Source organism: Carettochelys insculpta, chromosome 23, assembly GCF_033958435.1.
Source record: "Carettochelys insculpta isolate YL-2023 chromosome 23, ASM3395843v1, whole genome shotgun sequence".
Classification (NCBI taxonomy): Eukaryota; Metazoa; Chordata; order Testudines; family Carettochelyidae; genus Carettochelys; species Carettochelys insculpta.
The window spans coordinates 9,639,343-9,660,217 of record NC_134159.1 but is presented as its reverse complement, the minus strand read 5'-3'; the positions used below and the strand labels follow the sequence as shown (position 1 = coordinate 9,660,217).

Below are 20,875 nucleotides of genomic sequence, written 5' to 3'. Positions count from 1 at the left end.
ATTTAGTAGTTCCTCTTTGTGTTGGCTCATTGCCTGCCACCGCACATTGTCTTTTACAAACTTACCAATTATTCAATAGAAAATTTTCATATAATTTTAATTCTCAGGCACTAGCAATTTTCTGTATTAGGCAATTATAATTATTAGTAGAAGGAGTAGTAAATATTTATGTTATAGAAGTGTCCAAACAACCCAACTGGGATTTGTGTAGGGTGTTGTATAAAGAAAAGTGTTAGGAATAAGCAAGGTCAGAGCATGTACTCAGAAGAGCCTCTGAATCAGAATCCAGTTAACTTGAGGTCAGTTATGTTATTTGCTGCTTATCCCCAGCCAGAGGAACATAAATACAAATCAGAAGTTGCTGTACAATATAGCATCACTCATTACAGATACCTGGGGAAATAGTCACATCGGAGCCAAGTGCAGGCCATTTCAAAGCCAGATGGGATGTAGCTAGAAACCTGTTTGGCTAAAGAGCACCGATAACTAACATGACTGAATGATGGGTCTTGAATGCTGCAAATTTCCTACACGGATTAAATGTACCTGGGTGTTTTGTGTGCTGTTAGGATCCAGCACGTTGAAGGGTCACATCTCTCTGGTTGGTACAATGATTTGAACAGAGCTGTTTTTGAAAAGGAAACAATTTTTCAATGAAAATTTCTTGCTTTTTTCATCCTCCCACCTCCCCCAAATAATCCCTTTCCAGACTGTATCCATTTTCAAAGCGCTTAAGTAAATGCACAGCCCTTCTCCAGCATTCATTATTTAGGTATGACTTAGCTGCAGGGGGAGTGCCTACATCTAATTGTCAGGGCTTTACCCCACTGGAACCAAAACAACCGGCAAGGCTCCTTAACACTTCTCCCTTTGTCATGTGGCCTATCCCAGAATTACGTTCTTCTAATGCTGAGTAAGGAACTTTATTAAAATAAGTACAGCTTCAGCTTCTATCTGGAACCTTCCACAGTCCTATCCTTTCTCTTTTTGTACTATTTAAAGGAACAGCACACATATCCTCATGTGCCTCAGAAGGCATCTTCTTCCAAATATGGGTCTAGAGCTGCATCAGTTCCAACCTTCCCACTTTATTTGGACTGTCAGCTCTTTAAGACACAGAAGAAATGTAGACAAAATCCCTAGCTACTGCCAAGCATGCAATCTCTGCCTGGGGTGCTAAGAGTTATCATAATAACATGAACAAAAATAATAGGCTGCTTGCAACAGTAGTACTTCTGTCTCACTGCAAATGGTACAACAGAAAGACAGAGAATGTACCACCTTGTCCTTGGGGCAGCTGGAGTTGAAAAGACAAAGGGTGACTCTGACCAAAACAACAAGAGTTATAAATATGTTGCTTATCTTACTTCATTTGCGGATGGGTTTGGTATGAAGAAGCGGCTCTTCTCAACACAGTGTCGGAGCATGATGATTTATATAACTATCATCTTTATTAGCCCCAGGTAATATTTAATCCTCACATTTTCACAGCCCCTGTGAGACACCTTTTAGGGGAAAGCCATGTGTCATTTTACAAAGGGTGAAATCAACAGGGCTCTGCAGAAATTATTCCAAAACACCCCATACAAATTAACTGTGACTGAGATCCTCGCTCCAATGAGTTTTAACCATTTGATAGACTTGCATGTGAGGTGGTTGGGCTGCTCAGGATCTTGATTATACTACAGGTTGTACCTCCTAAAACAGTCACTTTCTAGTCCAGCAACATCCCTGGTCTGGCAGGATCTTGCTCCCACACTGTGTTCAGAAGAGACTTTTCTTCATACCAAACCCAAATCTGTATGTTAACATAACATAAGTGACATAACATAAGTGACATATTTATAACATAAGTGACATATTTATAACAGCTGTTGCAAGAAGTCTATTGTTTCTTGTTCATGTTATTATGATAACTCTTAGCCAAAGCAGGAGGGCAAGTCAAGCAGACCTCCCAGCAGTCCCATGATGGGGCAGTGGGGCCAGAGCCAGAGGTGGCACCCCCTTGGCAGCCATTCAGGGACAGGACTGGAGCACCAGCAGCCCCAGAGCACTGGCATCCACAGGCAGTTGCATGGGGGTGGGAAACCATGGTTGGAGGCCAGTGGTGGCAACCAGAGACCAGGAGGAGGAGGAGGAATTAACCTCTCATGTCTGGCAAAATCCCTCAGTGGGGTCCACTGAAGTCCCAAGACTTCTGGACCAGGGAAGTGCAACCTCTCATGAAGATTGCTGGTTGGGGTCTCACTCAATCTCCCACTGGATCACTGTGTTCAGTGCGGTTGGATGTAGTGCTAGCCACACCACTCCTAGGTGTGTCATTGGCCATAAAAACAGATGTGCCTTTGACATATCATCCCAATGAGCCTTTGGCTTTGGTGGGGGAAGGGGCTCACCTTGTACAATTCTGCAGCAGGGATAAAATTCTCTATTAAACTGAATAGGGTGGTTCAAAAGCCTCTAGAAAAGGTAACATTTCTATTAGATCATTTATGGAAATTTTCCTTAAAGGACTTGGACTTACAGAAAGCAGCCATCCTTCTCCTTCTCCTTCTCCTTCTCCTTCCCCTTCAAGCCTTTTCCACTCCGACATTTTGGAGCATAGGCCATTGACAACCATTCTTCATTTTTCCCTATTAACTGGGGTTTATCACCAAGATTCTAAATAAAATCATAGAACACTAGAACTAGAAGGGATCTTGAGAGGTCACCGAGTCCAGTCCCCTGCCCTCATGGCAGGACCAAGTATCATCTAGACCAACCCTGATAGATGTGTACCTAACCTACTCTTAAATATCTCCAGTGATAGAGATTCCACAACCTCCCTAGGCAATTTATTCCGGTGTTTAACCACACTGACAGTTAGGAAGTTTTCCTTAATGTTCAACCTAAACCTCCCTTGCTGCAGTTTAAGCCCACTGCTTCTTGTCCTAGCCTCAGAGGCCAAGGAGAATAATTTTCTTTTATTCTCTTTGTAATGCTGTTTTAGGTACATGAAAACAACTATCGTGTCCACTCTAAGTCTTCTCTTTTCAGTACTAAACAAGCCCAGTTCTTTCAGTCTTCCCTCATAGCTCACGTTCTCTAGACCTTTAATCATTCTTGTTGCTCTTCTCTGGACCTTCTCCAATCTCTCCACATCTTTCTTAAAATGTGGTGCCCAGAATAGGAGGCACTCATGTTCTTCTTGGACCAAAATCTAGTCCTGCAGGCAGTAAAATCTGAGACTGGTGACCCTGTAGTCAGTTGATGTACCTGACTATAGGCTTATTGTTTGAGTCCAGCAGCTAGGGGAGAAAGTCAACCTAAGGTATGCAACTCCAGTTATGAGAATAGTGTAGCTGGAGTGAATGTACCTTAGGCTGAATTTCTTCCATGTCCCCAAAGCAGGAGATTGATGGGAAAAACTCTCCTGTCGACTTCCCTTACTCCTCACAACTGCAAGGAATGCTGGGGTTGATGGGTGTTCCCTCAGCATTTGATTTAGTAGGTGCATACTAGACCTGCTAAATCAAACCCCAGAAGATCAACATCCAGCACATCAACCAGGCACCAAGTGTAAACAAGTCCTAACATAACTGGGGCCTGCTCTTTGTCAGGTTTTAGACAGCAGGGAAGGACTGCAGTGATGCATGTTCTGAAGGGCTCTGGAGCACAAGCAATTCTCTTTGAGCATCTCTGCACCAATTCTGCCCACTTCTGCACAGTGTGTCTTCCAACTCAACTGTTACAATCTGTGAGGAGAATCACAAGGATTCTTATTACTCACCAGAGATGTTAACTCCCATCTGGTGACAAAGACCTGGTCTAAATAAACCATATGTAAAACTGGAGCTTCTTATTATGCAACCCTGTAATTCTAGCTGTGCATTACTTGATTGTCTGTTATCTAATGTGCTTAGTTCAGACACTTCCGTTGTGCACAGGGAAACTGTACAATCTAGGGCAGCGGTGTCCAATAGGAATTCAAAGATTACAACCCCTGTGGGTGTTGTCCTTCCATATTAGCCATAGACTCCACCCCCCACCAAAAAAAAATTCCTTACCCCTCCCCCAAGTCAGGCTTCCCCAGCTCCCCCATTCTAGTTTAATGCAGCTATTCACCAGAGCTGCTGAGGCTGCCGCCATGCACTTCTCCCAGCAAGAGGTAGGCCGCATGCGAAGAGCTGGGGGATGGCATTTCCTGCGTACAGCTCTAGGAGGAGCCGCATTTAAAGACTCCAAGAGCCGCATGCGGCTCCAGAGCCAAATTTGACACACCTCAGGGTCCCGTTCACATGTGGTGAGTGGTGAACGTATTGGACACGGCAGGTCTAGGGTTCATCATTGAACTGTGGCTCGCAGCCAGCGTTTCTCAAATGCAGCCACCACAGCTGCATGCAGCTGCCAGAGACTTTACGTGGCCAAAGCCTCCCAGGAGATGATTTTGTGGGGGGACAGAGCAATTGCCCTTCTGTGGTGGCTGCCAATAGTGGTTGGGCCATGTGCCCCTCTGGAGACACAAAAGCTGGAGGAACAGGCAGTCAGTGAGTTCCCAGTGGCAGCAGAGTCATCAGCAAGGCTGATAGCAGTGGTCCCTGTAAGCTGAGCGCTTGCATGGCCACCCAGGAAAGATTCAGATTAGCAGAGCCCCACAGCCGCCCACAGTGGGCCCCAGGTGTTTCTCTTGGTGGCGCACATCTGCACATGCCTCAGTGCACATAAGAAAATGTATTCTGTCCATGGATGGAAAAAGTTAGAAGAAAGGCTGACCAACAACCGTACTGGGCCCCCAGGCAAGGCGGAGGGACCCTGTTCCATGGCCCTGGAAAGGTACGGGACTGGGGCTAGGCAGCTCACAATGACCTTTGAAGAATGGAGTGTGCACGCGCACACACACACACACACACACACAGGCAGCCCTCAGTGCTGCCCAGAGCATGCCATGTAGTACTCCAGCAGCAATTTAAGGGGCCTTTGGCTCTGACTGCCACCGCTGCTGCAGTAGCAGCAGTCAGGAGCTTCAGGCCTTTTTGTATCACCAGGCCTCAGGGCAGTTGCCCCCTTTCCCCCCATCAGCAGGCCTGGGGAGTCAGGTTTCAACCCTTGGGTGGTGGGTGTTAGGATCCAGCCATGTGGCTTTAGGCTCCCTTCCCCAGGCACAATGACAGTCTGTGGCCCTGAGCTCATCCTGCCCATCACTTCTGCCTCCCTAACCACCTCCCCAGCCAGGGCTTATTTTTCCCCCATGTTTGTCAGGACTGAGCCAGTCATCTGTGAAAAGTGATATTTGTATGTTTGTTTATATCACTTTCCACAGCAAGCTGAGTAGCTAGCAAGTCTTAAAGGAAGCAATCAAAGAAGGAAACAAGAAGAAAAAGGGGCTGTGCTTCTTTTCTGTTTAGGCAGCCCATTCACTGCCTCCCCGACAGGAGCAGTTTCCCCGCTCCTGACAAGGGCAGCAGTGGTGTTAACCTGAGACACACGCAACTGGGTGGTGCATATCTCAGGGGGTTTACTGTATTTGATGGGAAAGTTTAAATAAAAGGTGCTAGACTCTCAGTCAAGACCACGACAATTTTTAAGAGTTTGTTACTGCAGCCCCTGGGAGTTGCATGCACTTAAGTGAAAGTGGCATTGTCTAATAAAAAGGCCCAAATCTTTGTGTGTTGCATTTGCTGGACTAGCTCGGTAGATTAATACCTGTGTGACCAATTGCTGGGAAGTATCTCAGTGTTCCTCTGTTGACAGGATATAATACAGTGGAAGAGGTTAGAATCATAGAACTTGGAAGTATCAGAGGGGTAGCTGTGTTAGCCTGTATCTGCAAAACCAATAAGAACTCCTGTGGCACCTTACAGAGTAACAGATTCATTGGACCATAAGATTTTGTGGGCAAAGACCCGCTGCATCTGACAAAGTGAGTCTTTGTACATCAAAGCTTATGCTCCCATAAATCTAAAACAAAAAAGCAGTCCAGCAGCACTTTAAATACTAACAAAATAATTTATTAGGTGATGTGCCTTCATGGGACAGACCCGCATTTAAGGCACAGAGAACCAAAAACAGTAATCAAGGTTGACAAATCAGACACATTTCTTCAGATCATAGCCATACCAGAACAGACCCAATATTTACGGCACAGAGAACCAAAAATAGTCATCAAGGTTGACAAATCAGAAAAATATTATCAAGGTGAGCAAATCAGAAAGTGGAGGGGCAGAAGAGCAGGCAGGAGTCAAGAGTTAGATAAAGCCAAGTAAGCATAAGAGCCCCTATAATGACCTAAAAAATTCTGTTAATGACCTGAAAGTTTGAATCTTACTGAAGAGGAATTTTCACAACAGTTTGGAAAGAGAGTCTGCTGAACTCTCCTTTATATTCAAATTTGACACATTAACACATGGTTTGAACCAGGATGGGAATTTTTTAAGTCATTATAGGGGTCTTATGCATACTTGGCTTTACCTAATTCTTGATTCCCCTTCCCCTGCACCTTTCTGCCCCTCCACTCACTGATTTGCTCACCTTGATAATATTTTTCTGATTTGTCAACCTTGATTACCACTTTTGGTTCTCCGTACCTTAAATATTGAGTCTGTTCTGGTGTGGCTATGGTCTGAAGAAGTGGGTCTGTCCCATGAAAGCTCACCTAATAAATTATTTTGTTAGTCTTTAAAGTGCTACTGGACTGCTTTTTTGTTTTTGATAGTATATAGACTAGCATGGTTTTCTCTCTGTTACTTCCTATAAATCTGTTAGTCTATAAGGTGCCACAGAATTTGGAAGGAACATCAAAAGGGCATCAACTTCAGTCCTCCGTATGTCAGGACCAAGCACCATCTACATTATCCCCGGCAGGTGTTTGTCTAAATTGCTCATAAATAGCTCCAAAGATGGAGATTCCACAACCTCGCTAGGTAATTTATCCCAGTGCTTAACCAGTTAGGAAGTGTTTCCTAATGTCCAAACTAAACCTCCCTTGCTGCAATTTAAGCCCATCACTTCTTGTTCAATCATCTCTACTGATTTTCACACCAAAGAGGAAGAAAGAAGGAACAAATAATAGACAAGTAGGCAAAACAGCTGTCAAAGGATGAGGAGCTGAGTTTAAATGTCATCATTTTTCTGTCCTCCTGACCCTGGTGGGCAGAGAGAAGATGGACTCCGTGGGGAAGACAATCTGTGTGTCCATCTCCCTGCAAATAAATAACCATTGTAATTAATGCTGACCTCTCTATCACAGGCTATTTTGCCCTCTGTCCTACACAGAACCCCTATGGTCACTTGTGACAGTTCCATGTAGACAGGAGACAGACTAGTGAATTTAAAATCCACTGTGTGGATCTGTTTCTAGATATAAGGTAGGCCTTCTCCTGGAATGTAGAACATCTGTGTTTCCAATATAGTGGACTCATCTTTCATGATAATGAAGATGACTCACATGTAAATAGCAAGAAGGTGTGCCACTAAGCTAGGGAAGGAAGGAAAGGAATTGATATGATCCACAGACGTAACAAAATTCATCGTGTGTGGTCCAAATTTGGCAGCACTTCCAATTAGCAATTAATGGGGGTGATGCAGTGCGTATTGCATTGGTTTTCAACCTGTGGCCCATGGATCCATGGGAATCCAAAGACTTTTGTGTTAGATATTCAAAGGCATCTGCATCTCCATTCAAACAGTTTAGGTGGTCTGAAAACCTCTTGTGTACTGCATTATCTTGGGACCAGTTCATCACCACCCTTAGAAGGAGAAGCACCATGAGCCGTTGGAAACACTGCTATTATGGCAGGTTGAACCCTTCTTGTCCAGCACCCTCAGGACCTGACTGGTGCCGGATGAGAGAATTTGCTGGACCATGGGATGTCAATATTGTCAAGCAGCATTATTGAGGCTTTCACTGCTTACTGAGCTCGTAGGAGATATTTAGGGGTAAATTACAGCTAAATAACAGCACAGAACACTAAGAATCAGGACTGGTGGCTGTAAACAAACATTATGGGATCCTGGGAACCAGGCCACAGTCATGGTAAGTGGTTGTTTTGTTAACTAAAATCATGTCAGATTACAGATGGTGCCAGATGAGAGTTCTGGATTAGAGAGGTTCAGCCTCTACTACTGCTATGAATAAAGGACCAGATCCTAAGCCCCATGAAATCAACAGGAAAACTCCCCTTCATTTTAATGGGCTTTGGAACAGCTGCACAACGCAGAAAATTTAACCTAATTCACCAATGTGAACAGAACAACACATGGTCTCCTCTCCTGCCCCCACCGACTCCAGCTCCCAAAGAGTAATACAGTCACTTTAGGTTATTGCCAAAAGCGCTTGAGCTGGCTGGTTTTATCCCTCCTGTCTCCCCCAGAAGAAGGTACATCCACAGAGTGGGTAAACCACAGCTGGGAGCTACCCAGGCCTGTCACAGGCTGAGCTGTGCCCAGTGGCATCTTTTTGTTTCCATGACTAAGAACTCCGTGAACACTTCAGGCTAAACTAGCACATTGGAGTGCGTGAGAATACAACAAGTAGAAAATTCCAATCTCATCTGGTTTGTTTGAGAGCATGACCTAGATTCTGGGACTCCCAGCTACACAGAGAGGAGAACTCTGTGCACGCACGTGTGTTTTGTTTTATAATCAGGCTGTCCATCACAGCAGCACATTTCAGTTTACATGGCAGGAAATATTCCCCCAGGGCTCAGTAATGGTCTTTGATTTGCACACGTTACATTCTGCAGGAAGGTGAAGACTGAAACGTCACATGGGGAAAAGAACAGAGCTGACATATTTCGCTGGGCCCGATCCTGAGGTCAATGGCAAAACAGCTTGTGATGTCTTTGTGTGTGTGTGTGTGTGTGTATATATATATCTATATACACACACATACATACATACCTGGAGATACACATCTCATAGAACTAGAAGGGACCTCAGAAGGTCATCAAGTCCAGTTCCCTGCCCTCTTGGCAGGACCAAGCACCATCCCTGACAGATTTTCTTTTTAAGTCTATTTGCCCCAGACCCCTAAATATCCTCCTCAAGGATTGAAATCACAACCCTGGGCTTAGCAGGCCAATGTTCAAACCGCTCTCGGTTATGCAGGATTGGGCCCTAATCTTTCCCAGTTCTACACTAAATTGCTTCTTAGGTATGGAGGCACCAGCTACTGAGTTATTCCCAGGGTCCAGGAGGTGATGCACTTAGGAACAAACTCTCTTTCTCCTGTTTCTCTCAATTTTTGCCTCTTCTTTTCCTCTTCCTTTTAATGCAAGAAAATATAGTGCATAACTTGGTTCCAATACACCTGTGCAGGAAGGCTACTCTGTGCCATTCCAGCACACAATACACCCCGAATAGTGGTTGGATCCAGACAGTGAAGGATTCCTCCTGTATAGTGATTGCTACCTGCTAGGTCAGGGAAGCAGCTGGAACGTACCTGTGCCAGGTTGATCTCTGGTTGCTGGAATGGCACCTGCAAGAACACAGCAGACAGCATAAATCAGGCTGTTCCAAGTTACTCTGCAGCCCAAGGCAGTACTCTGAGGACCCCAAGATCAGTGAAGACGAATGACCTAAAGTCACCTTCTCCGCCCCTCCTCTAGGCTTGCACTGAGAATAGCTCAGCTGAACCAGAAAGTAAAAGCCCTCTTTATCATGCCATTTACCATAACACTATATCTCTGACCCCCCTCCCCTTTTTTTGGTCTGCTCACTCTGTATAATATAATTTTCTCTGTGCATCCCCTTAAATATATTGGCCTCCCCTTGCTACCTGTGCAGGAGGCTGCCATTTGGAATTTAGTCCAGCTGCTGAATGTTACTGAAGGCAGGACTGAGTTCTGTCTGCCCTTGGAGATGTATACCTGTTCTGTCGTTTATTCTATCCTTTGTTCTTTGAAACAAATACAGTCTGTGCGATAAGGGTGACAGATAGGAGTGCAGGTGGCAAACGGGTGAATATGCATTGATTCCAGTAGCTGACCCTACTGTTGCACTCTAGGCCAAGAAATACATGAGCTGAATTTTGTAAACAAACAAAGCTGTTTGGAACTAGTTTCTCTGAATGGTATTCCCAAGCTGAATATAGCAATGGAAGCTGAGGGGTGTTCAGCCCAAACTAGAACATTGGTGCTGACCAACTTTGAGGAAGTTTGACTGCAGCTGTGTAGCCCAACTTTATGAGTTTTGTGTGTGCGCATATGCTAAGACTTATTGTTATAACTGGTCAACACTCATTTCATGGCACCAGTAATAGTGCTCTTGATAAGGGTGTATCTGTAAAATGAAAACAGGAAAATCAGCCTTATAAATTTTAAAACAATATATCGGGCAGTCTCTGCGCCAAAAGGATGAATGGACATAAATCCAACAACAGGAACTGGATTACACAAACACCTATAGGGGAACACTTTTACCTCCCTGAACATTCTATAATGGATTTAAAGGAGCCATTCTCCTACAGAAGAATTTTACCACAAGATTGCAGAGGGAGACATCTGAACTGTAATTCATGTATGGAGATACACGTCTCATGGAATTGGAAGGCACATTGGGAATCTAGTCCCCTGCCCTCTTGGCAGGACCAAGCACCATCTTTTTTTTTCAAAGTCTATTTGCCCTAGATTCCTAAATGGCCCCCTCCAGGATTAAACTCACAACCCTTGGGTTCAGCATGCCAATGCTCAAACAACAGAGCTATCCCTACACCTCAAATTTACAAATATGACATTTTTAACTTAGGCCTGGACAGAGATCTTAACTATCTTATGCATTACAAGGGCAATTACCCACCTTTGATATTCACAGTAATGGGACACATCCTACGTCATTTGGTTCATTAACTGGTTATATTAGTAACAGGTAACCCCTTGTTGCAGTAAAAAGTTATCTCCAGTTCCACACTGGGTTCTCTGTGTACAAAATGCGCTGACAAGATACTTGTTATCCACAAGCAGTTTATTGCTCTGACCGGCTTTAGCAACAAACCCTTAACTAAAAAGCAAAAGCATGATAGGAAAGCAGCGTCTCATGTCCCTTCTGCAGCTGGGGATCCCGGTCAGCAGCAGAAAAGTGGGAGTTCTCTAGTTTTCCGTGGCACTGGTGCCGTGGCCCATCGGTGAAGTCCAAGTGGCATTGGTTTCTGTGTTGGTTATAGAAGTTTTTCTGCTTCGTTATACAGTTCCATTAGATCACTCATTACCATCTGCAGTATTTCCTTAGCTGTCAGTTATTGATCTGTTATTGGTTATTTCTTGTTCCTTAACCCTGCTCATGTGTTTACCACACCAAGATTGTTGCATGTTTGTGCCCTTCTTCTTATCTCTGTCGACAAATTTTTCTGCTACAATGCCACCGCTTATCTTGTTTGGTAGTTTTTCCCTGAGACTTGTTCCTGGCCCATTAGACAGGGTGTGTGTGTGTGTCAGGAGGGGTGTGCCTCATCACCCCTAATCTTTCACTTATAAAGTTCTGCCACAACTAAGCGCAACACCCCTTTTTTCCCTTCCCGCCCTCCACTCCCCACTATGTAAACCCTGGATTCTGTTTGTCCATTCCATTCATCTGAGGAAGTGGGTTTTATCCACGAAAGCACATGACCTAATAGATTTGTTAGTCACTAAGGTGCCACATGACTACTTCTTTGTTTTAGCCTAACAGGACATATTTGGCGTTGACCCTCATCAGTGGTTTCAATGGGATTGCGAAGATTTTAGTTAGATTGTTCCTTGGGTCAGGGACTGACTTTTATTCCATTTTTGTACCATGTCTAATGCAATGGAACCCCAGTTTTGATTTGGGACCTGTGGGCACTTCTGGAATACCACTCATAAAAAAGAATCTGTGCAGAATTTGATTCCATGGATGAAATTCACCCTTGCTCAGAGCCTCAACAGCTACTTAAATTGCATTTAAGGCTAGCGGAATTTAAACAGGGAATAACCCTGAGGCTTGTGTAATGCTGACTGACCTTGGTCATCAGTGGGTGGGGCTGAAGCCAGGACTTCAAGGGTTTAGTGTATGAGCCTCTACTGCGTGAGCTAAAAGCCACGTGCATCTTAGCCTTGGCTGTAGAACGCTCATCAAACTCAACATGGTGTAGGTGCCTTGGTGCGGGGAGGGGAGACCCATGCACTTTGGGGTGAATTTAAGCCTCAGTGAATATTTGAAGCTGTTGTCAGGTTTTTGTACTAGTAAAGTCCAAAGGGTCATGACTGGTATTCCCTGTCAGTTGTGTGCTTCTGTGGCTGCTCAGGAGAAATTCACCTGCTGCCCAGCTGTTTAGCAGAGTGCCCACAGCTAGGGGTTTTTTTTTTTTACCGGTGGTGCACATTTGCACAGCCTCAATTCACATAAAATTTATTGCACACATAACTGGGACAATATCCACATATGGATGGAAAAGATTAGAGGGAATACTGGTCATGACCACTGTGGCAGGGTCAGGCCAGAGGGCTCCTTCAGAGCAGAGAAAAGCAGCCCAGGGAGGGAGAAACGACCTGCTAAACAGAAGCAGAAGGCAGCAGGATAATCAATAGCAGCTGGTTCAGGCAGACTGGGGCCAGCTGACTCCACTGCTGACTTAATGAAGGCCTTTAAAAACCCACCACCCCCTGCAGGGTAAGGAGGGGATAGAGTGAGAGGACTGGTGTAGGAGAGGCAGAGCAAGAGAGCAAAAAACTGAGAACAAGGCAGACCAGCTTTGCGTCTGGACAGTAGAGGAGGGAGTCACTGGAGCATGGGCTGGGCTCCCTGCCCTGGAGACCTGCTGCAAGCCCCAGCCCCTGGGGGTGGTGGGAGGATGGGGTGAGAGGCTGAACTGAACAGTGGCCTGGGTAGGAGGGGCCCTTGCCACACCACATTCAGACTGAAATTGCTCTCACGTTCAAGTGCCTATTTGCAGATTCTCTCTCCTCCTCCCCCAGTTTTCTCAGCTGTACTTAGATCTTCCTGTGTCCCTTGGGAGCAGACTCTTCTGTCAGCATGGCAGTGATATCCGCCCCTTAGCAAACATCTTCCTGTTCATTCTAATTGGCAATATGTTACCCTGATTCACTTCTGGCTGCTCCATAATTATGTTCCAATGTGTTTTAACCATTAAGATGTAATCAAGGTTTTAGAAGTAGAGATGAACTAGACTTCATTATTTCTAGTGTCCAGCTTGTATTAAATAATTCATAAGGAAACCGGATGGCTCTGGGGAATTCCGTATGGACATCTTGCTGTCTTGGTCCCTAGTCTATGTTAAAAGTATCCCTAAGTTCTTACTATTTTGGAGGACTGTATGTGATGAGTTGGTGGTCTGAGGAGTAACACCAGGGAGTGGTACTGGGGAGCCCTCTCTAATTTTAACAGCAGAGGGGAAGCTGTGCTCCCCACCCTGCCACTCACCATTAACTTAACCCTTTGGAGTGCAAGACAGCAGATCAAGTGTAACGGTCAGGCCTATAGACTGAGGGTACTGAGCACTCTGCAAGATCACACCCTGTAAACAGCTGCTGAGACTGAATGGTTAAAACAGAGGGAATCGTTGGAAAAGAATATCTGTGACAAATAATTCAAATTAAAAAGTGAAATTTGATTCAGCCCTGTGCCAGGAAGCCGGGTTTTCCTCAGAACATGGGGGAATGCACCCGCCTCTTGGCCAATCAAGAGTTTCAGTCAGCTGGGTTCTGAGGATCAATGTGCGAATGAAGGCACCACACAGGGATCTTACAGGCTGATCTCCTCTGAGAAAGGCCACATTTTGGCAGGATAATTTAGTGGATTTGGGACTAACTTTGAATTTGCAGGGAAAGGCCCAATAGCTCAGATGCCTAGCATTCGCCACTGATTTGCTGCAGTGCCCGTTCTGAGCCTGCCGTACTGTTCAAAGAAGCAGCACTCTCCAACACTCTTCTTTCATTTCAGAACATTTCTTTCTCTCCCATTGTCATTTCCTGGCCATATCGCCTCACGATTTGTGACTTTACATGCTTGCCTTAGTGTGGTGCATCGGCCAAGAAATTTTAAAAGGCTAGATTTTTCTCAAAGGTTCAGATGATGAAAGTCTTCTTTATCAGCATAGCAAGACCAGTCAGGTTCTTTTGATGTTACAAAAGGTGACCGTAGCAGCCTTTCATGAAGCATATTTCGGGATGTAAGCTAACAGCAAGGAAATGCCTCGAAAGGAGGAGGAAAGAAATTGTCCTTTGGCTTTTGAGAGAACAAAACTGGATTTACTATATCTGAGGCCCTCTCTGTAAACTACCAGAGCAGTGTACAGTTAATTTTTAGGTGCAACTTAACGTAAAAGCTTTGCAGGTTTCCAGGCCACAGTTTTTTTCCTTCTCATCTGACACTGACACTCTGGGGTGGTTAAAAGCCAGGAGTTGGTGAACCAGGGTTATAACATTCTAGGGTTGAAAAGACAGTGAAAAAAATGAGCCTTAACCTAACCACATCCCAAATGAGGCAATTAATATATAACAGTGTGGGTGGATCCGGACTGTCTGCCACATCTAGATTCAACCATCTCAACACCCCCATGCAGTCCTGTTGTAATGACTATTCACATCAGGCATAAGAAGCTGCCAACAAAGCGAGTGGGTGAGGGGGAGTGTTTGCCGGCAGAACCACCTTTACACAGCGTTTTTTGTGCCAGCAGCAGCCAGTGAGTGAATATGCAAATGACAGCCATTCACATTTTCGAGACCACCAATTTACATACTGCTGCTGGCAGGTCGGGTCAGTGGAACCACGGCCTGTGTGTATCAAACTTCATTCATACTGATTTCTGAATTTCAATTTCCTAATTTCTTCATAAAGAAACCAAATTTTATGTAGCGCTGGGCAGTCCTCAGTAATGCATGGGGGGATAATAATTTATAAGAAAGTGTGATGGAGAAGGTGAAAGCAGACAATGGAGTTAATCAAGTAATGGCTAATCCAAAGCTGATCAGAAGGGAAAACATCACTATTGTTTTAGCCAGAGGATGGTGGCAAAGAGGAGGCAAAGTTCACAAGAGCAGCACTCAAGGAATTAGTCCTGTGCATCTCTCTGCAAGTCCTTTGGCTTAAAGAAACAATGATTTGTTTCAAACAAGATCATTACACAGGGGGAAATTTACCTCGGTGCAAAGGGTAACACAAGACTGATGCATTCTTCAAGCCTTATTTTAACTCTCAAAATAAAGTGCAATTGGGTGTTAGCATAACACTGTCACCCCTCTGTACAGAAGGGAATTTTACCTTAAATGACCTCCTGTCTGGTTATTGTTATTGAACCCAGGGGGAAAAATCCATTAGAAGACTGCCTAGATATTATTGGGTGGTATGAATATTACTGCAATGTGAAGTTTGAAGTTTGCATTTAAGAAAATGATTTATTTTTATAGGTGAGTACAGGGCACAAGAAACATACCCCAGATGTTCAACCCTGAAGACTGAAGTTCTGTTGTTATTTACAGGACATGTATATTGCAGGCTTTCCCACCCTGACTCACTCATGGTTCTCAAACCTACCTGGTCAGGGTAAAGAAGAGAGCATAATTCAGCCCGCACAGTTCATTCCAGCCTTACCTTCCTTCAGAAGTCAACAGTAATATCATATTTTTGGGGATGTGGACACTTGGCCAGTTACCCCCAAAACTTCTGAGGAAGTGGGTCATACCCATGAAAGCTCTTTACCTAATAAATAAAATTGTTTAAGGTGGTACAGGAGTGCTTGTTTTTTCACACAGGCTGTGTAAGAACAGCCATCCGGTTATACCAGTTTTTAGTCATGGCCTTCCTGGGCTGAATAGAAATTTATGAGACCTAATGGTGATGCCCATACTAATTTCCCCCATTTGTCTGAGTCCCTGCTTTAATCAAGCAAAGGATTCACAGGTGCTCATCTCATCTCCTCCTCTTTTATTTTGTTGCAGGTCTCCATGAAATCCAGTGTTCGCTGCCTGTGGAAAACAGAAGAATCTTTCTGGATGAATTATCCGAGGTCAGCTTTAGTGAATGCAAATTTAGCTTGTCATTAACGGACCTTTTTATCATCATCTTCTCTGGGGTCGTGGTCTCCATCGCTGCCATTCTGTCAAGCTTCCTGTTGGCGACGCTGGTGCACTGCTTCCAGAGATGCGCGCCCAGTAAAGATGATGACGATGATGAAGACGATAGTGAGGACTGACCCTTTCCTCTGTGTAAATATCCCCTGTTTATAAATTGCTGGATCAACAGCCACTGTCCAAGAAGAAGAAGAAGAAGAAAGAAAAGCTCATGTAAATCTCTTGGCCCTGAAGCTGTTTCTGCGGAGCGTAATCAGGCACTGCATTTAAAGTGAGGGTGGGTGATAGGAGAAAGAAAAGAGGAAGGAGACCAAAAGAAGTTCCAGCGTTTGGAAAAGATTGTCCTCATGATAGCATGTAGATGCCCATAAGTGCTAAACAGACTGTTCTAATTGCACTCTGAAAAGGTCACACGTTAGCTATAGAGCATTCAGCTGGAAATAGAAAAATCATTCGGTACAGTCTCTTCCTTCTCCTGGGGAGCGGAAGAGTCAGGTGAACTTATCCAGCTTCTCAAATGACAAAATTCAAATTTCAAGTGGTTCACAGAGCTGTAAAAAAAGTTATTGGAATTTGCCTTTGTAAAGATCCTCCCTCAAGTCCATGACCCAAGTAATGAGCCTGATTCAAGCAAAGAAACATTTTAAAAAAGCCAATATGGTTCTAGGTCTCAACAGCAACAGCAACAACCAGAGCCCTCCTTAAGCATTAGCTGCCATTGAGCAGCTACCTGCAGCATTGAACACCTTTGCCTAGGGTACTCATAGCAATCGATTTCCTTTTAAGTTTTGGGTGCAATGAAGCAAAGACAACCCTTTGCCCTGTAATGCTGGGTACCAGAATCTTTATCTTACTGTATTATTCAAGCCTTGCAACAATACTGGCTTTCATTAGCCACTTGGACAATTTCCTTATAATCAGTAGAGGACCACTGTAACTAGAACTGCAGTCTGTATACAGCAATGTACAGAAATACTTCGGTGCATTCATTCGACAGCAGTATAAACAAGAGCTTCATGACACCCAAGTTCATTACAATGAGACCTGAGCATGGAGCAGAATGCTGCCTCCAAATGTCCCCAAAGACTGAGTGGTTTCTTCTGAGTTTGCATTTTAAAATTGGTTCCCTCAACTGATCTGAAAAAGCCCCAGTCTTGGGCTAGGTCTACACGAGGTAAAGTCAACTGCAGATGCGTAATTCTAGCTACGTAATTGTGTAGCAAGAATCAACATATCTGCACTAGGCTTCTTTGGCTGTTCTGACTGAAAATGACCAAGGGGAGAGTTTCTCCCATCGACCTCCCTTACTCCTCTCATTTCACAAGGAGTACAGAGGTCAACTGAGACTCCCTGAAAAGTCGATTTTGCATGTCCATACCAGACTCATGAAACTGAACCCTAGAAGATCGACCTTAAGCAGGTCTTTCTTCCGCGCTACTGTAGACATAATCTTGGAGCATTTGCCATCTGGGTCACATATGTCTCTGAGTTGTGCTGGTCAAGGCCATGCCCGGCAAAAAACAGGTTCCCATATGCATTGGCAAAGTTCCTATTATGAAATACAATATGCACCACTAAAATATTCAGACTTAGTGCAGTGGCTTATTCTCAGAAAGCTGGGAAATGGTTGGCTCTGGATTTCGAACACCCACAATACTGGAGTATTTCGCAAGGAGGTTTTCGCTTGGCCCAGCATTGAGAAGAAGCCAAGGGTAAAAGAGGGCTCAGGATCATGGTTCAAATCTCTATACACATTTAGTCGCTGTTTCAGGGCAGGATTCAAAGAGGTACTGAAGCCCCAGTGATTTCAGTAGGATTGGAGCACCTGCTTAAGTGCTGTCTTGAATAAGGATACTTTGATGCATTGGGGGGGGGGGGGTGCTCATAGCAGAGATGGCTCCTTGCCCCTCTCTGTCAGAGAACAGTCACCCAACAGAGTTGGCACCGAGGAGGACTTAGGAGGACTATGTGATGATTCCATGAGGCAGGGGTCTCCATGGAGTTTGTTCAGACAAAGTCGTGGGCTTCCTCCTGTCACCAGGATTCTCAAACCCCAATCAGCCCCAGGCCTTTTTCTACTCTACCCCTCCTCCCAAAACCCCATTCCCTGCACACCTCTTCCCACCCATTTGCAACCCTTCCCCATTCCAGCCCCCCAGTGCCCCTTGCACACCGTGGAACAGTCAGTGGTGCCAACAGCTGCTGCAAACCCCAGGGCAAAGGGAGAGGGGGGCTCAGCTCTGCACCCAGAAGGGGTGGGGCCCAGAGCAGTCAGCTCTCAGCACCATCCAGACAAGAGTACTGGGCCTGCCCCTCCCTCCCTCCCAACTGCCAGCAGCTGGAGCAGCACTGCTGTGACACTTCAAAGGTACCCTGAGCTCTGGCTGCCACCACTGCCGTCAACAAACCTGAGAACAGCTGGTGCCAGCACACAGGAGCTGCTGGGAGGGAGCAGGAGGAGTCAATAGTTGAGGCTGCTAGTGGATGGGAGGCGCTGTGGGGTGGGGAGCTGGCTTCCAGGGGGTGCTAAGCACCACTTAACTTTTCTTCTGTGGGAGCTCCAGCCCTGGAGCATGCCCAGGGTCAGCACGTAAGCAAACAAAGGAGACTGATAATTATCAAAGAACGTTTTAAATCATTTATTTCGCAGTGAGTAGATATTTAATAGACATGATGAAAAACTCTGTGACTGTAATGCATAGAACTGGGGAGATATCAGGGGAAGAACTGGGGGATCTTCTCCTGCTTTTGCTCGAGCAGCATGACATAAACCAATGATAATTATTGGCCAGTAAGGCCCTGATCTTGCAAGCAGATCCAAGAAGGCTGACGCTTGCATCCACACACCCCTCATTGACTTCCGTTGAACTTCAGGAAGGCGCAAGGGTCCGCTTGCAGAATCTGACTCTAAATTAAGGGCTATGTTCTGCTCACAGTTACACTAGTATTAATCCAGAATAGCATGAATTAAATCAATGGAATTAATCCAGGTTGGCATCAGTGTAAATAAGCAGAATCTGGCTCTAATCAGTTCTGACTGTACTACAAGGTCTTGTCAAAACTTGATTTCCTCTGTATAAGGGCAGATATTTTTGTTAAAAAGATAAATTAACATTTATTACAGGACATTTTTGGAATAGAAGCTGACAGTTTTTTTGGACAAGTATATTTTTAAAAAATTTGTCATGGAAATATTTTTTTAAAAGTGTACATACTTAAAATATTATTTAGAAAAGTTTTGAAGACTGAGCACCGTACAAACAAAACCCCAAATCCAAACGGAAAAATGTAAGTGCAAGCCAAGAACTATGGTTTGTTGCAGAAGACTGAGCTGTGGCCCTAAGTGGCATCTAACTATAGGTTGAACCTCTCTCATATGGCCTCTTTGGGACCTGACCGGTACCGAATGAGAGAATTTGATGGACCACAGGAGGTCAATATTCTCTAGCACATTACTAGCACTTCCACTGTTTACTGAGCTCTTAGAAGACATTTAGGAGTAATTTACTGCTAAATAACAGCACAGAACACTGAGGGCCAGAGCTGGTGCCCGGAACCAAACTTTATGGGACTGTGGGAAACTTGGTGATACACATGATAAGTGGTCATCCAGCTAACTAAAATCATGCTGGATTATGGATGTTGGTGGCTGAGACAGTTCCGTATTAGAGAGGTTCAAACTGTTCTATAAAAACTGGCATTGTTTCTGGAAAACATTTTTTTTTTGCTATGATTTTGCCTTGAACAATTAATGTGGATTGATTTTTATGGCAATCACCCAAGTCCCTTGTATCTATATTGCATGCAAATTGCTCAGGCAGATGGGAGTGCAATTTAATTTGCCTGTTTAACAGGTCATGTGGATCAGTGGATGGGGAACAAGACCAGGACACAAGAGACCTGCGTTTAGTTTCCAACTCTACCATTGGCCTCCTGTGTGACCTTTGGCGGGTCACTTCCCATCTTTGTGCCTCAATTTCCCTAGCTGTACAAGGGGGATTAATACTTATTTATCTTTACGAAGTGCTCTGTGGGTGAAAAGCACACTCCTGGGCTATGTATTATTATTCCATAAACAAGGCTGGAGCACAAGATACAGAGTAGATCTAATTCTGATTTTACATTGATCTCCATGGGAGTTACTTCTCATGTACACTACAGTGAGATCAGAATAAACCCAGTGTCATTTATTAGTTTCTCATTCCACCCTGTCTCTCCAGCTTCTTCAACCTGATGTGATGTTACAGTTATAAGAGTATTCTTTAAATACAATGGAGCAAAATTAAGTGTTTCAGTCCAAGGATATGCTGCGTCAGTTCTCTCTGACTCTAATCTTGCTCTTTCAAGAAAGTGAAATGACATGATTTTCACAATGTAGTGCCATGGTTACAAATAACACAAATATATTTGTAATGAATATCTTGCTGTTGTTGTTCATTTATATATCAGAATGAAATCCCCACGGCTCCCTCCCTCCCACCGCAATCAGCCACCTGATTCTGTTTTTATGACAAAGATACTTTCCATAATGTAAGTGAAATACACATCTCCTCCTGACTTACCAAGTTAATGGAAAATGCTCCATTTGCAGAATACACAGAAACATGGTGCACAGTTTTATAAGTAGAGCTGTACAAACTGTTTTAATGAAACATGAACAAAGGTGACACTTTTCTGCTTACAAGTTTTATTATGATTCCCAAACTTGGGCCAGATTCAACAGATGTTTTGGTAAGGCAAATTTCCAAGTGAATCTTCAGTAGGTTTGAGGGGGAGAAATCTTACAGGGACCATCTTTTTGCTTGTTTGTACAGTACCTTGTTCAGCAGGATCCTTAGCCATGATAAGGGCTGATA

At 44.4% G+C, this 20,875-nt stretch overlaps 1 protein-coding gene across 1 annotated transcript in view; it reads left to right on the top strand.

The window, feature by feature from the left end:
• LRRC38 (leucine rich repeat containing 38) overlaps positions 1-20,383 on the top strand; it is a 32,135-nt gene extending 11,752 nt beyond the window's left edge. Inside the window, exon 2 of the mRNA XM_074975630.1 lies at positions 15,888-20,383. Within this exon, the coding sequence (XP_074831731.1) occupies positions 15,888-16,141 (254 nt within the window). The 3' untranslated portion in view covers positions 16,142-20,383. The remainder of the gene's footprint in view (positions 1-15,887) is intronic.
• The last annotated feature ends 492 nt before the right edge of the window (positions 20,384-20,875 follow it).